At 36.5% G+C, this 26,465-nt stretch overlaps 1 protein-coding gene across 1 annotated transcript in view; it reads left to right on the top strand.

Annotated features, from left to right (window-relative positions):
- The window catches only part of LOC118748033 (lysosome membrane protein 2-like), a 120,945-nt gene that overhangs the window by 38,864 nt on the left and 55,616 nt on the right, over positions 1 to 26,465 (top strand). The window contains exon 2 of the mRNA XM_036482322.1: positions 25,038 to 25,305. Coding sequence (XP_036338215.1) covers positions 25,047 to 25,305 — 259 coding nt within the window. The 5' untranslated portion in view covers positions 25,038 to 25,046. The remainder of the gene's footprint in view (positions 1 to 25,037; positions 25,306 to 26,465) is intronic.

Genomic DNA, 26,465 nt, shown 5'->3' with positions numbered 1-26,465 from the left:
CAGTGTACGATTACGAATGAGCGAAGACGAATGCGAGCACGACGATTACGAATACGAATACGAACAAGAATGCGAAGGCGAGTAGGAAGACGATTACGAACACGAATGCGAAGATGAGTAGAAAGGCGAATACGAAGAATATACGAAGACCAATACAAAGACGAAGACCAAGTCGAATAAAGAGATGACAAACACATACGAATACGAACACTAAGACTAGGTCGATTGCTAATAGGAAGACGAATTCAAACTCGAATACTACGACGAAGATGCATAAGAAGACGAACACGAAGACAAATACGAAGACATAATATCGCACGCCGTCTTCAAAAGAGGCACAACTCAAAATTTAGTATTTTTGAAATAATGCGCTAAAAATGTACACATAGCTTTGATTTACCTTTCAGCAAAATCTGGAGGAAATTTTTTTTTATAATTTGTTAAAAAAAAACCTTAAGTAAAGTCTACCTTACCTATATGATTATCATGCGCCTAGAAGTATTTTTTCGCATTTTCTGACAAACGTGTAATTTTGAGTTGTGACCCTTTTGAAGACGGCGTGCGGTATGTATGTCAACATGAAATCGAATATGAGAAGGAGAACGAATGCGAAGACGAATACTTAGAAGAGGATGAATGCGAAGATGATTGCGAAGACGAATACAAAAACTGCACCAACAAAAATACGAAGACCGCAGGCAGGCCCCCCTCTGTTTCAGAGATCTTAAAGAGGAGAGGAAATGAAATCTGAAATAGTTTTTTGGCGATTTATGTAAAGGATAAAAAGTTTAGACCAATTGACTTAGATAGGCTTGGATTAGCCAGCGAGTTTTCCAGAGATAAAAAAGATATACAGTTAAATGCGTTATTTTTTAAATGATGAGTTTTAAATATATTTAGTATGTATAAGCGCCACAACCACACTGAAAAGCTTTCGCGTGTGATGATAATCGAAAAACTCCTCTAGTAATATTCGAGGTGCTTATGATTTTTGAGAGTTATTGCATGCATAAGTGCATTTTTTTGTTGTGCACGCACGTAGACGATTCGAAGTAATAACTTCAATTACTGGAAACAGAAGGAACATTTGCATACACTTCAATTGTTAATCAAAAGAGTGTAATCGCCATCAGATGACGACAGACCGAATTCAGACTTGAAAATTAGAAATACAATTTAGAGGAAATGTCACATTGCCTTGCATGAATAGATCTAATAAAGCATCTAATAGCTAGGTCTCTGATAATTGTAGAATGAAAATAGTATTCACTCTGTCCTCAGTCGATTCTATTGAACACACACCTACTTCATTACTTAACAGCTGATTTCTGGAAGCAGCCCTCCCAGCTGTTCACGAATTAATATGGAAAGCGAAACACAAAACCAAAACGGTAATGGTAAAATATCCACAAAGGCAACTAGGCGAAATAATTTAAAATATTTATGCATAAATTAAAAATTTTGCTGATGAATTAGCTACCACATATATGCAAAGCAGAAAATGACCAAAATTACTAAAAATATTTGAAACCGACAGACAAACCATGCAAATTAGCCCGAATGTAAGTCAATGCCAAAACAGAAGAAATGCAAAATTGTATACAAAACAATTCCGAAAACTATAAAAATAAAAGTGACGATGAACAAGAAATTCAAATGTGAAGCTAAGCGCAGCCACGGCACAGCTGTCAATCCTCCATCTGCGGGGGGGGGGGGAATAAAGCAAAAATACATAGAGGAAAATAACTAAAATAACTCAACTAATATTTGCACTGTTACAAACATCTGTACATACATATTCACATGCTGGTTTTTGTTTTTGTAAATAACAACTTTGTAATGAGATGTAATATAAAAAAACAAAACTGTGCCCAACGGCAAGGCAACATTTTTAGGCTTAAGTGTAGAGGTCACGCACGTTTTCACATTTTACACTCCACTGCTAAATTGAGAAATGTGTACATATATATAAATATCTATATGTATGCAGGTTCGAAGGAGGGTAGGAGACGGCGGACGGAAATTAGGAAGATGAACTTTGTAGCGGGTGACATACCTGGCGGTGCAAGGCGGTGAGTGAGATAGCTTATCGCAAACTACTTATGTATGTACGTCGCTAGACTTTTGTTTTACAAATTTATTACAATGAATGCGCTAGCTTTGATATACATTTTCGTCTGCAAATAACTTTCTGCTTTAGTGTACTAGCATTTAAAAGCACTTGAATACTCTCCGTACGCGCATTAACCGTGTATTTGTCAGGTGAAAACCAACAAATACAATCGAGCAATACATTTTTGACGTTTGAGATGCCTTCTCTTACGTATAGTTACATACTCATCTAATTGTTAGTTTTTTTATATTTTCTACATTTCCATTTCTGCTCTTAATATCATTTATCGCTGCCGCAGTCATTGCTGTCGTCATTTGTACACACACACACACACTACCTATAATGATGATATTTCATTTTATATTAGGTTTGTCTCCATGTGCTCTCAAGCGCAACAAATCATTCTAACATAAAACACTTCATCGTTTAACTAAGCATAATCGTAGTTTGAAAAAAGAGCAGAAATAATGAATTGCATAAAATCAGTTAACATTCAACTTCAAAATATCTATGTACTGTGACACTAAAAAGCTAAGTGTAAGAGGGGTCGATTTCAGTTACTTACTTAGTATGTACATACATGCCAGGCTACTCGTAAAACGAAAGACTTAGGCAACGAACTTTTCGTTGAAATGCTGTGAGGCATAAAAAAACAATTGCAAATGTCTTCACATACACAAATACTTACCATTGAGCGGTGCGCCAAACGGAAAATTTTTAGAAGGCCCTAGCGAAGTGAGAATGAAATGAATGAAAAAAAAAATGTTTTAAAACTTTTTCGAATATTTCGCTCAGAAGTAAGAACTGCCTTTAAACAGGGACTGGTAACTAGCCTTTTTTAATTTATATTATAAAAAGACAATATCAGAATAAAATAGATAATTTTTTTGGGGAGAAATATAGGGAGAAATTTTCCAGATATTTTGTAGCGGAAATGCTAAGGAGTCATTAAAAGGTAGATAGAAATTTAAAGGTAGCGAAGGCACTGAAAATCTAGATTGTTTACGAAATTTCGAAAATTCGAAAATTCTCTTAAGAGTTCAGAAATGTTCAAAAGAAAATACGAAATGCCCAAAAATATTTTAATAATTCCAAATAACCCTTAAAACCCTCCAAACGGTATAAAATGTCTGCTATTTATTCAACTTTTAATCAAAATTTCCCGAAAAATTATCGAACTGCCCAAAAACAATATCCGACAAAATTATAAATAGGCCCGAAAAAAAACCGTTTAGTCCGAAATTAAAAAAAAACGGAAAAAAATGTAGCAACAAGAACCCAAAAACCTATTAATAATTTAATTTCTTGTCAATACCAAAATAAGTTTTTCGAAAAGTGCCGAAAGAATTGCAAAAATTCAGAAAACCAGCCTACATAAACTTAGGAAATATTCTGGCAAGAACCTCATACAAACCTGAAAATTTAATATTATATTAATAATAATAATAATAATAGATTGGCGCTTACACGTATGTTAGTGTTTGGCCGAGCTTCTCCTCCGATTTGTGGCGTGCGCCTTGATGTTGTCACACAAAGCGGAGGGACCTACAGTTTTACGCCGACTCCGAACGGCGATTCTATTTTTATGAGAAGCTGTTTTTCATGGCAGAAATACACTCGGAGGTTTGCCATTGCCTGCCGAGGGACGACCGCTGTTAAGAAAAAACCTTTTTTCTATATTTTTTGCGATGTTGCTTTGACCAGGGCTTGAACCCAGGCGTTGCGGAGTGGAAGCGCGCACTGCATACCACTACACCACAGCGGCCGACATGTTATTAATGTTTATAAAAAAAGTTAAATAATTGCATTATTTTTTACTCTAAAAATATCAGGCAAGTTTTATCCTTTCCCCCTGCCCTAAAACAATAAAAGTCAAGATTACTTAAACAATAAGCAATTACATATGTTCCTCAGTGAGCGAAGATTCTTATTAAACTAACGAAAAAGCGAATTTGATATTAAAATGTATACCAAATTTTATTTACTGTAATACAGGGCTCAGGGGCAGATGCCTACCCCATAAATCACAAGTTGGTTTGCCCAAATTATGAAGTCAAAAAAGTAGCAGTTTCGAAACATATTTACGCATCTTAGGGCCGTATTCACAGTGCTTAGTCAAACGATTGTTAATTAAACCACCAAAAAGAGCTTAACTTAGAATTTATATTCAGAGTCACATAGTTAACTATGGAAATGCATATCGCCTGCAAACATACAAATTCTAAAAATCAATAGTTTTCTATTCACATCTGAAATTCGTTCCACAAAAAAAAAAATTTTAATTTCACAAGAGTTTAACTATAGGGACATGCTGGTTTAAACTTTTGTTAACTGATCGTTGTGAATATCAAAATTAATAGTTAAACTCTTGTCAGTGGTTAAATATGCACTGTGAATTAGGCCCTTAATGTTCTCTTCCTTTTGTTTCAAAAGCACTAAGAATACAATACCATTCATATGCTAAGGTTTTCGATATTAAGGAAATATATTAAGTAAGTACTTACTATTTATATATAGTATGTACGCTTACATGCATGCTTGTGTACATATCGCACACCGTCTTCAAAAGAGTCACAACTCAAAATAATACCTTTGTCAAAAAATACGAAAAGCTATTTCTTAGCACATGATAATCATATGGGCACGGCGACTTTACCTTAGGTTTTTTTAAACAAATCATAGCAAAAATTTGCTCCATCTTTTGTTGAAAGGTAAATGAAAGCTCTGTGTACATTTTTAGCGCAAAATCTCAAAAATGGCCAATTTTGAGTTGTGACTCTTTTGAAGATGGTGTGCGATATGTACATACGCACGCGCATTAAATAGCAATACGAGCACATTTACTTATTTGCGACTCCCCACAATTGAATTTAAAGCGAATTGGCAACTCAGCGCCACTAACGCGCAGTTTGCGTGTCGCACTGACGCACTGATGCGTGGCGCTGCAAGATTATTTTGCCAATTTTTTTTTTAATTTTTTTTTGCGTTTTCCATGCTCTAACTTCGTTTCTACAAAAATGTTGTTGCAATCGAACGATTGCCAATAAAATTACTAAGTTTCCTAAGAAACTAACTACTTATATACATACTTATACTAGAGGCCTCCTTACTGTGCTAAGCTTGTTTAAATGAGCACATTTGAGAATTTTGGCTTATAGAGTTTCACCATTTTGCAATAGCTGGTTTAATTGTTTTCGCTTTTTCTGACTTCAGTTATTATAAGTAATTGTAAGGCCTACAAAGTGGCTCAGAAGAATAAAAAGGAGTAACTTCAAAATTAAAAAAAAAAAACGTTTAAATAATATTTTTTTAAAGAATTCATACCAAATAAAATTGGAGTAAATATTTTACACGGCTCTGCACTTCGTACTCTTTTACATAATAAACATTAGCATTGCAAAAATATTTGCACCAATTTTGATTTGTAATTGCTTAGCAAGCGGCGAACGGGGTTTCGCGGAGTGTATGTACGAACCCACAGCCCTGGCACTGACAGCGCACAAGAATGCAGCCATGCGACGTAAGCTAAGTAAATGCTTCTAAATAATACATATTTAGTTACCCATCACACCTCTGTATGCGCGTGCGAGCTTTGTGGTTTGCTCGTGAAGTGCGCGTCCAATGTCAAATGCCGCACTTCAATGTTCGCTTTCAATGTTTTCTTGGAATGCTTAAAAATCTAGATGCGACAAGCGGTCACGCCCTCTACGCATCTCGCTGGTATGCTGATGTAGCGCAATAACAAAAACCAAAAAAAAAAAAACATTTTTGTATTAAAAATCTGAGATGACAAATTTTGCTGAGCAAAATAGCAAAGCAATTAATTTTGGTAATTCAATAATTGTCATTGCGAGAAAAGCTAAATGAGGCACACTGCAATATTTGGACTGTTCACATCCGCACATCTGCAGGATGGGCGAAGGTTATTGAAAAATTCTGATTTGGACTAAAATCTAGTGAAAACATTTAGGAAATTAGTTATGAAAACAAAATAATATTTTTTCCAGAGGATTCTCTTTTAATGGCAATGACATAAAGAAATTATTATTTTCGCAGTGCCTTTCTCGTTGTTGACATTGTTATCGTTATCAAATGTTTGCATGTTACTCGATCATGTTTGATAACCTAGTCGATTTACCTGACATCATTTCGTAGGTATACTTTTATTTTTAGTCGCATACGAAATCAAATTTGTGACAGGGCTCACCATGCTATTAGTCAATCAAGCAAAAAAAAAGTTATATCTGCTCTACTTTTCCCCACAAATCTCTAAATACTTCACATTTTTAATGCTAATTTCCCATCGAAAGTAAATCAATTACAAACAAATTTATCGAATTCAAGAGCGCATTTGTGCGCCAAAATCTTAATTGAAAGTAGACAAAGTAGACACTTTGTAAAGTGCTTTGAGTGCCGAAAATTATCCACAAATTAGATATTGAGTCAATAATTTAAGCACTCCATCAAGTTTTGACATCAAACCAAAAGCAAAAGCAAAAAAAAGATCGCAACACAAAAAACAGCCTCAAGCAATGGGCCAACATGGCTTCGACACACCCACAACAGCTGAAGGAAGCCACTTAATTTTGATACCTCTTTGATATTTATTAGTGTATGTGTTATGTACACACCGGCAATTTTTTTTTGTCTAACTTGATGCCCAAATTCAATTACAGTCAATGGCATCGGCGGTCGTTTATTGACACCTACACTACAATTGAAACATTAAAGCAATTGCTTGTCTGCTGCGGTGTGGCATCGGCATCGGCAGTTAGCGCTATTCCGCTCTATTCGAGTATTAGCTGCAATATATATATATATATGTATTTCATGAATAACGGTTGCTTTGTCATACCAAACACACACGTCATTTCGATGAGTTGCAAAAACCCAATCAAAAAATGTGGTAAATAAGCAAATAAAGTCTACGCTGTCTTGCCGGGCCCTCAGGGTCCACCTTGAGAGTGACGTCTTTTCGGTTTTGCACACGAGCAGGTGTTTACTTTTTTTCATTTTTGAAGTTCATAAAAATAACTACGTCGAGCGGAATTCGCTTTCATCTCACCTTAGCTCATTGGGCATTGTCGCTGTTTTTTTTTGGGTGTGAAAAATTTCATAACAAAATACTTTGTGTAAATAAACAAATTATAGTTTAAAAGAGGTGCTAAATCTCAAATAAGCATGAAGTCGAAACTCTTTAGATGGGCTAGATGAATCTTGTTAACGAAGATCAACTATTGGCTAGAACATGGCATTAGTAGGAAAAGATACTAATTGGTAATATTCATAATGAGGTAATGAGTACTGTATGGCTAATTGATTACAAAGACTTGACGATTTGCCTGCTGCTAAATAAAAAATATGAAATGAAAAAGTTTAGGTATGGTTAATCTGGCTGGCATTATACCACACGTGGGCCGATTGGTCCCTAGTAATTCCACATTAATTGCATATCTCTCAGCTCTAACGGGCCCGCCCAACCCCAGCCTTCACTTCCATTTTTCTGAAATTACCGCCGAACGAAGAGAGTTTAAGAATTTTAAAGTTCACCTATCGATCTCGTGTTTATAAGCTTTTTGGTGTGAAACAGTTTTTGTAATTATGAAGTTTTAAGCAGGGATCACACGATTTGTACATTTGTACAGTTTTGTGAATTTTGACCGTTACGAAGTGGTACTGTTTGAAAAGCTGCTTTTGAGCTGCACTCATTCTCGTTAAAAATGTTTAGACAACACCACTCTGTGTCTGCCAAATGTACAAATGTGCAAATCGTCTCATCTCTGCTTTAGATGGGCCGTTCAAGGGAAATTTCGCTTAAAAAATCTCTCCACCTCGGTCAGGTACGGAAAACACTAAAAGTCGAGACTTTTTCGAGACTGTTATTTAAATTTTTAAAAATGTAGACCAAATAGCTAAAAAAAACTAGTGAACTGATTTTAACTAATTTTGGATAGTATACTCCTTAGAGCCGCGGGCACGAAATCCTGTTTTTTTTATGAAAGTAGAAGCTTATTGGCGGTACAACGTGAAATACTTTTACGAAAAATTAATCAGCTACGTGGCGATAGACTCTAGATATTCATAAAATCTCTATTGATCGTCCGATTTTGATGAAACCAAACACCCCATTGGGGCGTATTCTTGTTTTCGTACGAATCGAAAATGAAATTTTCCTATAATTTTCTATACAAAAATTTCAAATTTTCGATTCGTACGAAATCCAGAACGAAGTCAACGAAGCACCGTTCATATAGACTCGGTTTCAGATTTAAAAAAAAAAAAAAAAAATTTCAAAAACTGCAAAAATAATAGTCTTTCGGTATAAATATAGTTGTGGCACATGAGTAAGAAGTACTTCAATATTTACAAAGTAAACAAAAATTGTAATTCCTAAAACTCAGTTTTGGCCTTTAATTCCCTAAGTAATGAGTAATCCTTACGAAACCGGCTCAAGTTTGAATGTCTCGATAACTCAGCATTTTTTCCCAAATTAAATGTCTTCAATGCCAATTTTAATGTGGTTTATATTAGCGAGTATTATCATTCGATTAAAATGGCATAAAGACAGCGCTGAAAGGATTTCCCATGTCTTTGAGCGCACACCCTGCCGCTCCCGCTGCAAGAAATATGCGAACTTTCAACCTGTAGTGAAGGTGCAGCCCGCCGTTCGACGCCCGCCGCTGATCGTGTTCCATTTACTTCGAAATTAAATCAAATTCAACGAAATTTTTTCAACGAAATACATGAGCTCGGAGTAAATAAAAGGCGGGAAAAAGGCAAATAGCTGAAAATCATTGCTGCAATGCAGTTTGCACACAAACGAGTGGAAGTAAATATTAGCGCAAGCAAAATTAACAGCTACGTATGTATATATGTTTGTTTATATGTATTCAACTTGATGTGCAACAGGTCCAACCACAAATAATGCGAGTGGAGAGATGAGAGCAACAACAACGTTAATAATACAAATATGTATGTATGTCTGTATGCAGGTAAAAAAGTATAACAAAATGCAACAGCAAAAATAACGACTGACCTTCGCACTACTTTTCAAGCGAAATTATTTAATCAACAGCAGAAACAGACAGGCAGGCAGGCAATCAAGCCGACCGGTAAAGCTGGCCGGCTGCGTGCGCGCCGTAATTGACGGCAAGCAGTGAAGCAGCAACAATCACAGCACAGCGTCTGTCTGCTGCAAGCGGCATGGCGGAATGACGGTATTGCTTACCATTGCTTTATTTTGATGTGGCTGTGGCTATGGCCGCTTGCTCCTACTGGTTTTGTGCAACATTTCTCTTCGTTTTGTTTCGGCGCGCTGCACGTTGCAGCAACACAAAAAAGCAGCAGCAGCAACCACACACGCTAGGTAGGTAACTGTGCAAGTTGCAATTGCGAGTATTTGCTGAAATCCCTATGTGCTGTGCAATTGTTGCTGCTGCTGTTGCTGCCGCTCCGCCTGCTGCTGGCCGCGCTAAGTGTTAGCCTGTTTGTTGTTTGTTTGCGCTTGTCTGCCTTCGCATTGTTGTCTGCTGTCTCATTGTTTACTTAAGTTTTTTTTTTGTCGAAGTGAGTGAAGGAGCAGCAACAACAAATTATTAGTGTTTACTCAAAAACGAAACAAGTGTAATGCAACATGCAACAGCGCGCGATCGAGATACAACAACAACAACACATTCACAAATAGCAATCACAATGAATCGCAAACTCGTTTTCGTAGGGATTTCCACCTGATTTTTTTCCAGTTTTGCTAGGAGAATTAGCTCAAACACACACAGGCATTGCTTTGTATTTGGAGAACTGTATATACGTATGTACGTATGTATGTATGCATGTTGGCCCAATTGATGATTAGAAGTTGCACATGGTTTAGCTCAATAAAAGTTAAATTTAAAATTGAAAATTTAAAATTAGAGCAAATGCACTAAATCCAGCTGCTGCGAATGATAATTTTTTATTCAATTAATTAGTGGGAATTTAAGTGATAAAAAGTGTGCATTTTTAAAGAAGTGGAAAAGTTTTATTTAAACATTTGAAAATTACCTAAACGACAGCGCGAGTTAAAAGGTTAAGGGCCGTTTGTTCAAGACTCAAGGCTATGAAGGATAAGAGATACAAAAAGTATTATAAATGATTAAAAGAGGAGTCTCACGAGTCTTAATACACTTTCACGGAAAGTAACTAAGCATTAGAGTTTAGAAAGTTTCCGGAAGCATCTAAGAACTTCCGATTGACCTGGCCATATAGTAAAACAGTTTAAGGTTAGGTTAATCTGGTCGTAGGTTCTTAGCGTTGCCAGTTGGAGCTCGTTTTTATGCGTTAAAGTAGACATCACAAAGAATGTAAACGCTTTTTGCGAATTTAAGTATAAATTTCAGCCCTAATTTTGAGATGTCCTCTGACTAACCCGAATTGCAGTATTCCTTTGATAGCCGTAACAAGAAGCGAGTATAGTTGCTTCTGCCGTTTTCGCAGTCTGATCCGCTATTTCATTACCCTATATTCCCTTGTGGTCGGGCGCCCAATATACGTATATGCAGCCTTCTATCGGCGGCCAGCCTGCCTGTCGATGGATTCCCGGCATTGCAAAAACATCTGCTTGAAATATGCTGCAATGGTCAGGAAACTTTACTGCCCGCCTGACGTTCAGTTCTCGGAAAATATTTCGGGATCCACGGCAAGGTTTCATTACCTTACGGTATCCTTTCTCCTAAATTGTTGTGCGAAACTTTCGTTCCCACTTAAAGCTAGGTGCAATGTAGTCCGTGCTGCCTGTACTTCTCATCCCAATTGAGCTGTGCACAAAAGTTCTGAAATTGAATTCTCCTGTGGCTCCATTGCCCGAGATATGATGTCTTTCTTGCGGCATTCCACCACACCAAAGCGCCATAGAGCAATATTGGTCTGACTATTGCTGTGTAGCACCAATGCATCAGAGCAGGTGACAGACTCCAAGTGACTCCCAACATTCTTTTACATGCATATACGGGTACTCCCAAAAACTTTGTGTGGCCTTTTAACAGCTCGATGCTACCTACCCTTTGGGCGTCTCCACACTGGGACTTTATATTTTCTTATGAAAAGCATAAGATCTCTCTGCGTTAACTCCTAGCCACGCTCGAGATGCCCATTGGTCAATGACTTTCAAGGCGCTGTTCATTACAATACTGATTGTGTACCAGTGTACCAAAATTGTTTTGTTGAGATTTTCATTACCGAGCCAGTTTGAAAGTAGTTATGGGGCTGGCCAGTGCCTTGCGTGCAAATTGGCCGTCACTACAGATGCGTAAACTTCTGCCATTTCTTACCTTTTTTCTACCACGTACTCCATGGCCTTGAGTATTGCCATTACCTCTGCCCATTATCCAAGAGAAAAGTGTGGCTCACTTCATTATCTTCGATATAGCCATAAGATGCTGACGCAGTTCGATGACTTGCAAGCTCGGATTCAGCGTTGAGATTGAGCCAGCTTTCAGCCTCAGGGAACTCAATATTACGGAATCTCTAAGACAAAGATCATGGACGCGTACTATGCTGTAGCATTGAAAAGACACTTGTTTCTAGATCTCTACTACGAAGTAGCTAAGCATCAGAGCTTAGAAAGTTTTCGGGGATATCTAAGAACCCTTACTAATTACCTAGAAAGACATTTCAAGCTAATAAATGATCATAAAAAGACAATATTTACGGTTAAGGCGGACTGTGTTTTTTCTAAGATATGTTCTTTAAAATATACTGACTGGAAATTCTCTCTATAACGATTGACGCCGAGTTGTGCCTCACAGAGTTTTATCTTGTTTTCCTTCACTAAAAAAAGGAATCTGGCAAGATAAACTATGCTGGCTCTCGGATAAGTGTTATTCATTAAGGCCTGCATTATAAGTTGGTCAGGCGATATCGCAAACTGGCAAAGTCACTGCCGGTTGTGGAAAATGCATATATTTCTATTCTGCTTTGTTCTGTTCCGTTCTACTATTCTGTTGGGCATATAGCGAAATGACGTGCAAGAGTAACAACTTACATTAATGCTAGGTGTCTCTTCTTTTATATAGCCTGGACCACTGGTGAGATAAGATGCTCCTTAAAGTGGCGCACTTACATAGTTCATTCGAAAACTACTTCCTTGTTTTATTCCGTTTGTTTGTTCTTGCAAAAAGATATTATTCAGGATGTTTTATTTGGAAGAGATATTCATCATCGCTTGCCAAATTATGTTTCGAGATTGGTTGTCACTAGAAGTCACGGAGACTTCCCATCAAAAACATAACAAAAGATAAGTAACCTAAACAAAATGTTCTCATATTAGACATTACATTCCTTTTGGTAAATTCTGTGAGCATTAAAAATAAGAATTATAAACAATATTTAGACGTAATCCTTTTTAGGAACAACCTTTATATCAATTATATCAATTTTGGTACATAACACCCTTGCTTTAGTCAATAGTGATTTCACTCAAGGGTCAGCACAATTGATTTGCTTTGTTCACAGAGCGAATAACTTACCTACTCTAACAGTAAACAATAGCCAAGTCATTAACATCGTTTGTTTATAAAAAAAAATAAAATAAAAATCAGCCATTAACTTTGCTCCCATGCACAAATGCATTTAACACACCTAGACCATTATTGCCACAAATGTGAACGGTGCACCCCCCACGCCAAGCACATACCATACCACCTAGAGTGCTGCGTCCATATCAGTAGTTTAAGTAAATCAATTCCAGACAGCTGAAATTGCTGCCGGCAAATCTACTCGACTGGCCGCTTGTGCGCAGCGGCATAGTGCCGCGAAACCGCCTTCCAGCCTATTCACCGCCTGCCACAAAAACGTGCGATTGCTGTTGCCGTCAAAACCTGATCAGCCGACTTGCTGCACACCACTGCTGTGTTAGATTCGCAGATTTGCGTGTATTCGTTGGCGGCATACACCTGTATGTGTGCATATAGCGTACAAGTATTTGTTTTTGTTGCTTTGAAACTCGCCGTAACCGGTGTCTTGAACGAAATTGAAAGTGTTACAAATCTTCATCATCGCCAAGAAGAAACTTCATTACTACTATGATTGACCATAAACAGCTGACTGGTTGCCAAGCTGCCTAACCGCTTGGCTGACTGGCTGGCTACCTGCTAGCAATGGCCATTCCATTCCATGGCTGTAGCAGTCTAAGTCTTTCATTCAATATTTGTTGCAGTGAAATGATTACAGCAATCACTTCAATCGCTTATTATGGCACAAGTTGCGAAAATCTCATCCAGACAGGCAAGCCATGCAAAGACGAAGAAAGCGCAGGCAGACGTTGTGTCGATGTTGCAATATCGACTCATTTGCGGCGGCAACAGCAACAGCAGCAGCCAACGACATGCTGAACAATTCACACATATTTACCGTTTGTAAAAATAGAAATTAACGATTTTTCCACTTACGCTGCTTGGCCAGTGATAGAAGCAAGTTTGGTTCTTAAGTCTTTTGTTTGTGGTGTGAGTGGAGTGGAAGCGCACCAAGCGGAGCTGCTGTAAAACTGCAAAACGAGCGAAGACTGCACCTCCTTGAGTTTAGCGCATGGCTGTGTAGAGGTGTGGACTTACATATACAAAGCTGTGTATATGTATTTGTATGCGCGTACATCTGAAAGTAGTCTGGTCAAATTACATGCGTTCGTACCTTTAAATGCATTCAAGTCTTCAGCCGGCGAAAAAATCGGCTTGCGCGGCATGTAAACAAAATAACTGATTCCATAAACTCATTGCTAGTAGATACATATTTTTGTACAAATTTAAACCAGCTGCAACTGCCGCACGCACCAGCGTCACAACGCAACACAAGCAAACGACGATGAAGCCATAAACGCAGCAAGTTTCAACAAATCGCTTTATATCGGCGCTGCGCAGACTTGCCAATCTTAAATTTCGCAGATTCACAATTTTTAAGCTCGCATTTTTCTTCTTTCTTTCTCGATTGCATAACGAGCGTAGAAATAGCGGGAAAAATGAAAAAAGCGAGTTCGTGAAATTGTTAACCTAATAATGAGGAATTTAGTAGTGGTAAGAAGTTAATTGGAAATGGCCGAAGGTGTGTAACATAGTCATTGAATAATTAGCTGGGTGAACGAGGGGAATATTAGACTCTATATTAATAATTATGGGGTGGATCTGCTCAGCTATTTACCGCGATCAAGAATAATTTCTTGCAGCATTTGCGTAAGGATCTTCTTTAATCCACCTAGCTGAAGGCTATTTGTGTCATAATCATCTAGGTATGGTGATCTTAAGAAGCGTGCGTTGGGTCTAATTATGGCTTTACAGTGCCAGACTGAAAATATTTCTAGACAATTGGTCAAAGTTAAAAATCCATGATTAGGCTCGGAGGATCATTATTTTACATTAATGAAACTTTTAGATAATATAGATTACTTTAAAAATAAAAGATATGTTTTTATATTTAAAAATATCAAGGATCACTGGTTGGTGGCTGGTTAGAGTGGTTTTCCATCCTGGTGACAACTAACTAGCTCTAGCGCTGCTCAGCTTTCGAATGGTAAATTTCGTCAATTCTGGTTTAGGCTTTTCCCCGCATTGGCCATATTCATTGTCTCATTTCCGTCTGGCTGTCTTCGTTCTCGCTGGTACAAGATGTTTTATGTACCCTGTAAACTTCTTAAGAGCAAACGTTTCCGACTGGAAAATGATTTAGTGGCCCTTTGGGTGAAATGATAGCTATAGCATATAAAATGTCACACAAGAAATGTACAAGAACTTTTCTTCTATCGAAATTCGATTTTAATATTGCCCTTGCTCAGTTAATAAAAGTTTAAACCAGCATAGTTTAAAGCCTTGTGAAATTAATTCTTTTATGGAACGAATTTCAAATTTGTATAGAAAACAAATATTGATATCTAGAATTTGTATATTTTCAAGTGATATGAATTTCCATGGTTTCCACATAGTTTGTTGGTGGTTAAGTTAACAATGGTTTAACTAAAGACTTTGAATTCGGCCCTAAGAAAATTTACAGCAAAAGCAAAGTGTTTTTTTTTTTTCAAGAAACAGAAATAATGAAAAATATTTCTTATACGAAAAATTATCCCTCTCAAAGTTTACACACCTCACTGACCTGATTATACCCAAGTACAATTATCTAACATCTGGCAGACTATTTTTCGTCTTTAAGGTCGTTGGGATCTTATTGTTCTAATTTTCTTTATAATAATAAATGAAAATGAAAATGAAATGAAATAATTTTTCTTAAGAACTGGATTATAAGCTTATTTTCGGCATCATTTTGATAGTAGTGATGAGACTATAGTCCCCGGCCTTTGTATTGCTTGCAAACAGATGTACGTATGCATCTGCATTACTTCGTTAATTGTAAGTCTATTATATTATATTTATATATGTAGCTATCCTTCAAATAGAGCAGTTTACTTCCTTGGCCAAAATGGCAATTAACCTAAGCCTAACTGGAAACGCAGTGCTTCTTGACTTTTTTATTTCTTTTTTTTTTGAAATTCAATGCAATCAAAAGCGACCTTAGTTGCAAGCGAATTATTAAATACTCATTTCTATAAATATATCTTCTATGCTTGTAGTATACATACATGCATTTGTGTCATATAGAGCAGTTAACCTAAATATGCGAATGTAATAAAACTAAAAATTAACAAGTCTACGCAGATTAAAGCTGGGTACACATACATACACATGTAAGTATCTACATTACTCTATAAGTGCCAGAAATTAACTAAAAATTTAATGTACTTTTATGATTTTTAATAGTTCATATGAACTTGCTAACAAGGTTTTCTAATTAAAAGCAGAAACTCGCAATGATTTTAAGAGTAGATAGTATATTTTGAAAAAAATTGCAAAATGCAACAAGTATTTAACAGAACTGAAGGACTTACAGCAAAGTTTGGTCCTATGGTATTCTATGTATATATGTACATATGTATATCCCAAAGTCAACCGTTAAGTCTACAGTATTGCATAGCTTTATATCTTTTATTAACTATTTCGTATGTGTTTGAGAACTATTTACATTCGCATTGCTAGTGTTTACTTCTTTCAACGCTTGCTCAAGGTACGACTCACGGGTCAAAGTACAATCACAGCCTTAAATAAAGTATTGCCAGAAACGATTAGTTTTATATCTGAAATTTTTTGGCGTTTTTATTTTTGCCAAGGCATTGCGCGAATAAAAACGTTTTATTTTGCACGTCAACTTAGATTTAGGATGCCAAATGGCCTGTAACATTTTGTTTGTGTTTTTTCCTACAACAAAGGTAGGCGCATACATGGCACTGGCGAGTACAATTAATTGATCAAGGGGGTGTCGCGAGTGTGTTTAAGTTTGTTGATGTTGCTGTCAAACACAATTGTGTAAATAAATATTATTAACCGTGGTATGTGGAATACTTAAGATTTTGTGCTGAAAATGACCATTTTTAACTATTCAACATAGGCAACTGTTTTCTTCTAAAACTCACTCCATATCGATAATTTCTTGAGGCTCGTTTAAAGCAATTTTTAAGTGCAATATAACTATCGTTAGGCAGTTAATATTCAGTTGTTTTACAAAAATTCTATAGTCCTTTACAATTTCTAAAATAAAATAAATAAGGTCTAAGGGCAGATTATCTATTTTCATTGGTACGCATTGATGTCGACTTCTTCTATAAAATTATTATTTCTATATCGACTTAGCACTGGTGTCGATAGTCACTGTAAACTGAAATCGACACTCGACAAGCTTGATTAGCATTATACCGTTACTTTATCAGATTATTTACTTTGGTCACTTTTGTGGCGAAGGCAAGAATCTTTGCCCCCAATATCCCATTTCATCGCCGCCAGTGTTTACATTAAGGTATGTTTGCATGTATGTATTCTGAATGCGGCAGTGCTTTCAAATACCGCGCAAAAATATACAACAACAACAAAATTGCTGAAAGTAAAGCATTGCTTAGTTAAGCACAATTAATTATAAGCAGTCACATTTCGTGTCAACAGCTGTAAGTGAGTTCGTCAAATTGAGTTTGTACAGGCACAGATGTACGAGTACATATGTATGTATGTATGTAAGTACCACGTACATAAATATCAGCGAATGTACGCCATTCATAGATATACCTTTGTGTTTTGCGAGACTTCAAGTTGACACATGACGTATGTTGTTGTCATTGTATAGTTAATTACAAAACGCGTTCTCTTTCCGAACAGAAAGATTTAACATTTAACTGCGAGGAAGTAAATAATCGTACATATCTGACAATTTAGCTGGTTCGTAGCCTAAGTCTTTTGTTTGGAAGTAAATACATATTTTCCTTCTTTGTTTATCGTATTGTTTTTTCCATTGACTAGTATATATGGATTTTTAAAGAATTAATAATTTATCCCTTAGTAAGTACTATTTTCAGCTAAATTACACAACTGCACGTAAAAAACAAAATTGTTTCAGCCCATAGGTGTGTGAGAGTCGTTAGTATATTTTAACAATGAAAACAAAAGTACAGATAATTTTACACCAACGAAACTCGATTCCAGCAATATTTAGAAAAAAGAATATAGCACGCATTAACACATTACCGATACCAAACAAAAAAAAAATTCTGGTAACTGTGGGGAGTAGAACGAAATTTTTAGTTTTTGTTTAACCGATTTTAGTATTTTTCAAACCGGAAGTGAGCGCAAATAAATGTTATAACACTTAATTTCCATCCAGAATACTCGCGATGCCTTCAATTCATCCCACGGCAGCGAGGAAGCAAATATATGGCTGGGGCTTGGAAAAGGCTTTCTTTTTTCTTTTAGGAAACCCGCAAAGCCACCATAACATTTTGAATGAATGATATTTGGAAGAGGTATTTTACGCTAAGGGGTTGTAGAGGATATTGCACATAAATAGCTTTTGAGGCCCATAAACTGCTTATGGCCACAAGTCCATACATATCGCCACGGTATTAGCGTTTACTTGGCCTGCAAGATTTCTTCAAATAAAATACGCTTTGTATACCTTTAAACAAAAGCACTTCACTGCTCCTTTGTCCACAAGTTTTTCATATTCATATTGGCAATATTGTCAGTGAAATAGCCATTTTGTTTCAGTTCTTAAATTTTTGTCTGAAGTAAATAAAAATTACCGGAAATAATTCAGTAAGAAGATGAGCCATACTTATTTATGGCTGTCTCTTTTCCTTGTGTATTTTGTTTTGTTTTTTTTTATGATTTCAAATGCATTTACAGCGCATGTAAGCAAGATTTGTAACTTTTACAAATAGCAACTAATGTAAAATATTGACGTCAAAGACAGTAAATAATTTTCTTTCATGGGAAACTTGTCCACATGAATTTATGATGCCATAAAATTTGTGAGCAAATAATATTTTCAACAATTATTGTACAGAACTCACTCTTACCGCTTAAATGGCATAATTCCAAATTATCAATAATACATACATATTTATTCTGCGGCATAACTAATTTATTTACTTTATACAAAATACAATTTTCAGTACTTATACCACAAATGGGCTCCTATGGCGTTTAATACGCACGTGTTAATAAGCACGTACATTCGTTTACGTACACCCAATCCAGCTTCTTCTTAACAACATTGATTTTGAGTTGTGTTCCTTTCGTGGGAATACAAAAAAAAAATCCAATAAACTCACTCAGGGTTGCAGGGCCTTTCATTGCACATTTCCTTTCGAATTTGCAGATCAAACTCTTAGTGTAGCATCAATTTTGACCACATAGTACTTACAAAGCTTCTTGACAGAATTTGCATCGCTTGTGATTTCATGTCGTGGCTATTGAATTTTAGAGCTGCAATTCGTCTTCTTAATGGCTGAAGTAAAAATGGAAGGTGTTGACTTCTTGGTGCTTGGCACTTTTACGATTGACTTGACTGTAGTTGCAAACTAATCGCCTCATAATTTTCATAAAGAAATCGCCTGAAACGGGAGAGCGGGTAAATAGCGAACTGCTACTCGCTTTGTCTATTGATTTGTATGTAAATATGTATGTATGTATGTATGTATGGCTGGTAAACATGTTACTTGTATGAGTGTACATATTGAGAAAAGTGACGTGGTACACTGAACTGAGAGATTTGCTTGTAAGTAAGCAAAAGTTAATTGAACGTTAAAAAAATAAACAATAATTAATTTGTCGAAGTTGACCCTAAGTATCTAACTCATACAACGTTAGATCATCAATAAATTCGACATGATCTGTGTATGTAGGCATGTAGCTTTTTTTTTTTGCATCCAAGTGTATCTAAGCGGCGCTTATAACATTTCGTTGTGTTAATATAAGAATTAAAATGTTCAAATAAATTTATTGTTTAACTAAATCGCGGATCACACGATTGGTACATTTATCAATATTTTTGCAATATTTTGTTTAGTTTATTTCATTTATTTACATTTAATATAGTAATAACTGCTTATATTACACAATTAAAGCAACTAGCAGCTGACGTTATCGATTTGTGTACTAAATATTAAAATTAAGCAAGCAGCCCCAGTTTTGATAAAATTAAAAGTTACAACTTAGTTTGAAATTCATTTGGAAAAAGTATAAAAAATGTTTGACATGATTAGGCGAAGCCCAATACTTGACCTTTCTGAAGTTAAGGGTACGAATTTTTAGCGAATGACAATCCAGTCTTGAGGCATGACTGAAAAAATCACCTACCTGCTCTCTATTCACTGAAAATTGGCAATCATAAAAAGCAATGTTTCCATTTCAAAAATATGTACATAAATTTACAACAATCACAAAAACACAGTTTGGGGAGAACTGTTTTTATATGTTCTCTATATTTTTTAGTAATATTTTTTTCACATGAATTTGGCGGTAGGATCGAATATTTTTCCTACGAATTGTTTCTTACTATTTTCTTCGACAGTTTCTTCTTCTTCTTCTTATTTGGCGCTGTAACCGCCTAAGCGATTTTGGCCGAGTCCAAAACAGCACGCCAATTGAAAATGCCAAGTGAAGCCAAGTCCTTCTCCACCTGGTCTTTCCAACGCAGAGGAGGCCTTCCTCTTCCTCTGTTCCCAGCATCGCGGCCCGCGTTGAATATTTTCAGAGCAGGAGCGTTTCTGTCCATCCGAACGATATGGCCAAGCCAGCGGAGCCGCTGAATTTTAATTCGCTGCACTATGTCTATATCGTTGTAAAGCTCATACAGCTCATCGTTAAATCGTCTGCGATATTCGCCATCACCAACGCGTAAAGGTCCGTAAATCTTTCGCAGAATCTTTCTCTCGAAAACTCCAAGAGCCGCCTCATCAGATGCTTTCATTGTCCATGCTTCCGCGCCATACACCAGCACAGGCATGATGAGTGACTTATAGAGTGTGATCTTTGTACGGCGAGAGAGGACTTTACTTCTCAATTGCCTACTCAGCCCAAAGTAGCACTTGTTGGCAAGAGTGATTCTCCGTTGGATTTCAAGGCTGACATTATTATTCCCCAACGAAGTCGTCTACTTTTTCAAACTTGTAACTGTCAACAGTGACGTGGGTGCCAAGACGCGTATGCTCTGACTGTTTGTGTGCTGACAGGAGATACTTCGTTTTGTCCTCGTTCACCACCAGACCCATTCGCTTTGCTTCTCTATCCAATCCCGAGAAGGCAGAACAGACGTTTTTACCTTGTTTTTACCGATAATATCGATGTCGTCGGCATACGCCAGCAATTGTACGCTATTATAAAGCATTGTGCCTGAGCGGTTCAGTTCTGCGGCTCTTATTATCTTCTCCAACATAAGATTAAAGAAATCACACGAAACGGGGTCCCCCAGGGGGTTTCGCCATTGTGAAAAAGAGCAAGAATAAATGTGTCACTGTATTAATTCTAAAGATACCACTGAAATCTGTTTTCAATAATAAATTGAAGTCCTCTAAATTAAACGTTCGAAAGTTCGAATTAACACTGATGCCTTTTAAACAATCGTAAATTAAGGACAAATCATAGTCCTTCCATTTTCTCTTTGCCTAATAAGCCTCTTTAAGGCAGGAAGGGCAAATGTGGTGCCGCCATGTGTATGCCGACCACAGTCAAATGTTTGTGCCACGAGAATTGACGAGTAAGCAATACCTTAAGTTGAATGTAATCCCATCTGCCAATTGTAAGAAAATACCTAGGTAGGCCTTCTGAGAGTGAGAGCAACATGAGTTTTACCCACCTGCACCCAGTTTCTGATGGTGGCCTCGATGGTAGAAGTTGCGAGTCGATAGCCAAATGGTCGGATGTTTCGTTACCAGGTAATTCCGCGTGGCTTGGTTCCCACAGTATCTAAGACCAGTTCGTTATTATTTCCAACATAATAAGTCGAGACTTCCATTGCCGAACTAGTTTGAAGGTAGTTAGAGAGCAGGCGAATTCCTTGGGTTCAGTTCGGCTGTCACTACAGAGACGTAGACTCTTGCCTCTCCAACTATATTCCATCACTTAGTCCATGACCTTGAAGTTTGCAAATACCTGCGCTTGAAACTCCTAGGCGTGATCGCCAAGCGAAAAGTGAAGGTCATCCCCGTAATATTTAATATCGATTCCAGATCCTGACCACCACGTGTCTGTTTTGAAGCCAAGCACTGGGAACTCAACTAGAATGCCCTCAGCAATAGTACCGCTGGCTTACTATTCTGTGGCATTGTAAAGACATAAACGTCTAGATCTCTGATATGTATATATTGAGCACGCGAAATATGTACGTTAATTCAATTGAAAATTTGTGTGTATTCAAGCTGAAAGCAACATCATTTCAGCAGTATTATGATAGAAACACTTGAATCTTTTAACTCAGTAGTTATATTTTGTCACCCGGTCTTGCGTCATTAAGTCTAAGTTATTGCAGATTGCTTCGTAGAAGATTTACTATAAAGAGCTTAAACTAGGATATGATCGCATTAGAAGCACCGTTAACTTAGTACTATTTACATATAACGGTTTCTTCAGCAATTTCTGGAAGCTGTAGGCTAAGAAATATTATTATTATTATCACCTTTGAAGATGTTCAACATTTCCAAGTCTTAAATAGGTACAGTTGCTGATTTTTGCCTCAACGAATGCGTGAAACATACAACATTTAAAAATATGGGTGCGCTATGTGAGTGATTGTTCTTCACTTAACTGTCACCGTTATCATATTACGCTTACACCTCAAACTAAATAAAAACAGGTAAACAAAATTTAATAAACTGCAAATTATTTTTTGTTTTTGTTTTGTTTTTATTTATTCCATAGAACCTTCTATCGCACAACGACAACTTTAACGCATTTTCGCCAATTTGACTTTTTTCTGCTGCCAGCATACATACTAACTTGAACCGAGGCAGTTGAACTTGAACTGTTAACGAAAAAAACAAAATAAAAGACAATGTCAACATAATTAGGAAAACACTCACCAATCGTTGAGTAAATGAAATTGTTCGCGTTTTAAATTTCTTTGTATCTAGTATGTGGATAGTAATAATAATAATAATAAGTGTGTACTTGCGCTCTGAACAGTTTGAGTTTAGGAAAATTTTGACCAAAATATATGCTTGTTTATTTACATTGTGCATGTGCAGGTGTATATGTATAAACGACAATAGACTTTTCTAGAAATATAAGAACGAAATGTGTAAGTACATATATATTGTCATGGCCGTGCTGCATTTTGTAAAGCCCAAACCGTTTCAGTAAATTTATACCGTTGAGCAACCGAATCGAACTATACCAGACTTACAGTATTGGCCATATCTATAGCACCCCCATTTCAAAGTTATATTGTTTCCCACTCATGTTTATTTATTTAGTTTTAGGAATTTTCAATTAAAACACAGTTTATTCTCTAACAAAGCCCATGCAAATCGAAGTTTAAACTTTGTAAAATACTATAAAAAAATTCAACAAATTTTCACCTAAATTTCAAACTTTTTTATCAAAAGTGTTACAATTTTTTTTGAGTACGCAGTTTTATAGCCCATTTAATTTTAGTCTAACAATATGCAAGTTTCAAGTGGCTAAAAATCACTGTTGATTTTTTCCATATAAAAATAAATTGTGTTTATTCGTTAAATGCAAGCAAACGCGACAAAAAAAAAAATCCGAAAAATCGACGGTAATTTTTACCCACTTGAAACTTGCACATTCTTATACTAAAATTGAATGGGCTATAAAACTGCGTAGGTACTCAAAAAAATTCTAGCACTTCTGAGAAAAATGTTTGAAATTTAGATGAGGATTTGATGCATTTTTTGTAGTCTTTTACAAAGTTTAAAACTTGGGTTTATATGCGTTTTGTTAGAGAATGAACTGTATTTTAATTGAAAATTCTTAAAAATTAATAACTACATATAAGTGGCAAACAATACCACTTTAAAATGGGGGTGCTATAAATATGGCCAATACTGTATATGTATTATACTTTTCTTAGGGCCGTTTTCTGAAGTAACCTTTAACTTTAGCGCTCACTTTAAATTTAAAGATTGGATTAAAAATAAAGCTTTGTCCGAAGTTAAGCTTTTCTATTATCGGTTTTTGACGTATGTATGTTTCTTGGTTGTAAACCAATTTAAAACCGATAATAAAATGCTTTACTTTAGACACAATCATAAATTTTATGCAACTTTTAAATATAAAGTGAGCTTTAAAGTTACAGGTCACTTGAGAAAACGGCCCTAAGGCATAAAAACTTCAATTCATCTTAGCCAGTTAATACCGATGACGCGCGAGTCATTATGCACTCCCCTTAGTGCCCGATAAAATCGCTTCACAACTTTAATTGCAGCCGTCTGTGTTGGTCACTGTGTTTTGTTTTCTTGCTGCATTCTCCCACATTTCACAATTAATTACAATATAACTACTTAAAATTAATTGCAAATGTCAAATGAATTTGAATAAGATATTAAAAACTCTAACCATTTGTGCGACATTCTGGCTTAGATCGTGACTATCAAATAGTTTATTGACCACTTGCGCTACATTTCAGTTAAGGGATCTATCTGTATTGGTTATTAAGTTTGTATTTAGAAGATGTAAGCATTTATACTCGTATGCAAATGTGAATAACAAATGGCCTTAATTAAATTGTATTTTCAATAAAGCAAAATAATTATTGCGCTTATATTTAGATTTGCGGGAAAAAATCTATGAAGATGTGATTTGAAAAAAATAAAATTAAAATTAAATGAGGAAAATAGCTCTCTCTTAGTCCATCAGCCACAATCAGTGCTTTAACTGGCTGGAACTGTTGTTTGTAGATTGCGGGAACTTGATATATATATATATATATGAAATTCTACTATACTTAGGGAAAAAATGGGCGTGGCACCTGCTATTCAAACTGAATTTTTGATACTGCATACACAGCCGCGAAAACCATCTGCCGGTCAAAGGCAGCCTATAATTTTATTTGTATTTCAACATTAAGATGAACCTTTTTGTGAACAATATTTTGGTGGAAAGTTTTAACCCTAAAGTCCTGTCTGCAGTTCCCAAGAAAAATCAGACAAAAATATGTTTCCCTATTTCTGTGGCTTGAAAAAGCATTTTGTTGTTGCTGTAAATTTTCTTAAAGGCATAAATATCCTAGCATTTTTTCTTGGGAGCTGCATACTGATTAAAAAAATTTTTTGACAGGAGAAAATTTCTTTTCCATTTCTTGCGCGTAATTTTATGTACATACTTACATATATGAATTTTTGGTTTTTCTTGAGAGCTGCAGACAGGCCTTAAAGCAAAAAAGGTTTTGGGACTACCGTTACTGGTGTCAAGTATTATCGTTTGAGATTGGTCTTATATAGTTTACAAAGATTTCTTAGTTTTATTATTTAAATGATAAATTTTTTATTGGCGAGAATCAAAATATTAATATTTATTGGAATATGTAGTAAAATTCGAATAATAAATTTTCTCAATTTGCAAATTTTTAGTGCTAAATCATGGGGTTACAAAAACACTACCTCAGATATGGCCGCAGCGCGAGAGATCACATATTGGGACTGGCGGGCGGAGGGCGTCGCAACACCATCGTGAAAACTGCCGGCGACAACGGTCACAACAGCCACAGTGGCCATGGAACACATCGTCGGTCGGACGGCGGGGGTGGAGGCGGAGGTGAACACGGTGGTATGCCAAATTTAACCAGCCGCCCCACCCCGCTGTCCATGCTGATATCACAAGGAGCTAAAATCAATAACCGTAAGTACAGAAAACCAAAAACCCAAAAAAAAAAACAAATATAAAATATAAAATATGTAAATACCAAAGTACAAACAAAACTATCTACGGCTGGCTGGCTACCCAATACCAACAGCTAAATAATGAAATGAAATGCCATTGCAACAAAAGCAACTAACAAAAAAGAAGCCACTTTGAAAATGCAGTAAATATTTTTTATTTTGGAAGGTAAAATGTTCAAGGAAACCGACTAAATTTTCCGGTTTGACTAAGATTTTCATCTGCCAGTATTTCACAGCAGCACACAAATAATAGCTGCGCTGTAGAATTATTTGGCTGTGGCGACAGCGGCGGCGATCCACATGGAAATTGGTGTTAAAGTCAATATCACTTTGATTAAACAACAACCACCACCAACCAACCAACAGCAATGCCAACAAAAAGAACAACCCAGTAGCAGCTAATGCTGATTGGGGCATGCAACCGTATCGCAGTCGCAGTGGCAGCGCCAGTGGCAAACTACCCGGTGGTCGGTCGGTCGGTGGTGTGGTGTGGTGGTGGTGGTGGCAATGATGTGTGCCGCGGGGAGCACGATCTTTGCGCAATGCGACGACGACTAGCATTCTAAAACAGCAGCAACGATCGGCACACTTCCAAAGCAAACGCATGCGCAAACATTGCCAGCCAGCCAGCCAGCCAGCCACCGCACCGCCGCGCCGCCGCTGTCGTAATCAGCGATGTATGTATGTCGATGTAATGCACATAAATGCCTAAGTGGTAGCCAAAAATTGGCAAAGATCGAGTCTTAGCAATTTGCAGGTTGTTGAATTTATTTTCATTTTCATCATATTTTATTTACTTATTTTTGGTTGCAGCTGTAGCTACATAGCTGCGATCAACCAAGCACGTTGGCAACTTTAGAGCAGTTGCAACAGTTGTTGCCTCAGCCGCCCGGCACAAGTTCATTTCAACATTTTATATGTGGTCACTTGGCCGAAGCGCTGCTGTAAACTTCATTGCAATCTTATATAATTGATGTTTATGTATACGTTTAGACAAAAAAAAAAAAACAAAATCCGCACATACGAATTAAAGTAGAAAATTTAAAATAAGACTGAAATTGCAACTAACCACAAGTCGACATAGCAGCGTTTGCTTTAGCACATACACAAAAAAAAAAA

The sequence above is a fragment of the Rhagoletis pomonella genome, unplaced genomic scaffold (genome assembly GCF_013731165.1).
Source record: "Rhagoletis pomonella isolate Grant_MI unplaced genomic scaffold, Rhpom_1.0 Rhpom_scaffold_00012, whole genome shotgun sequence".
NCBI lineage: Eukaryota > Metazoa > Arthropoda > Insecta > Diptera > Tephritidae > Rhagoletis > Rhagoletis pomonella.
This window is presented reverse-complemented; position numbering and strand designations above follow the sequence as displayed.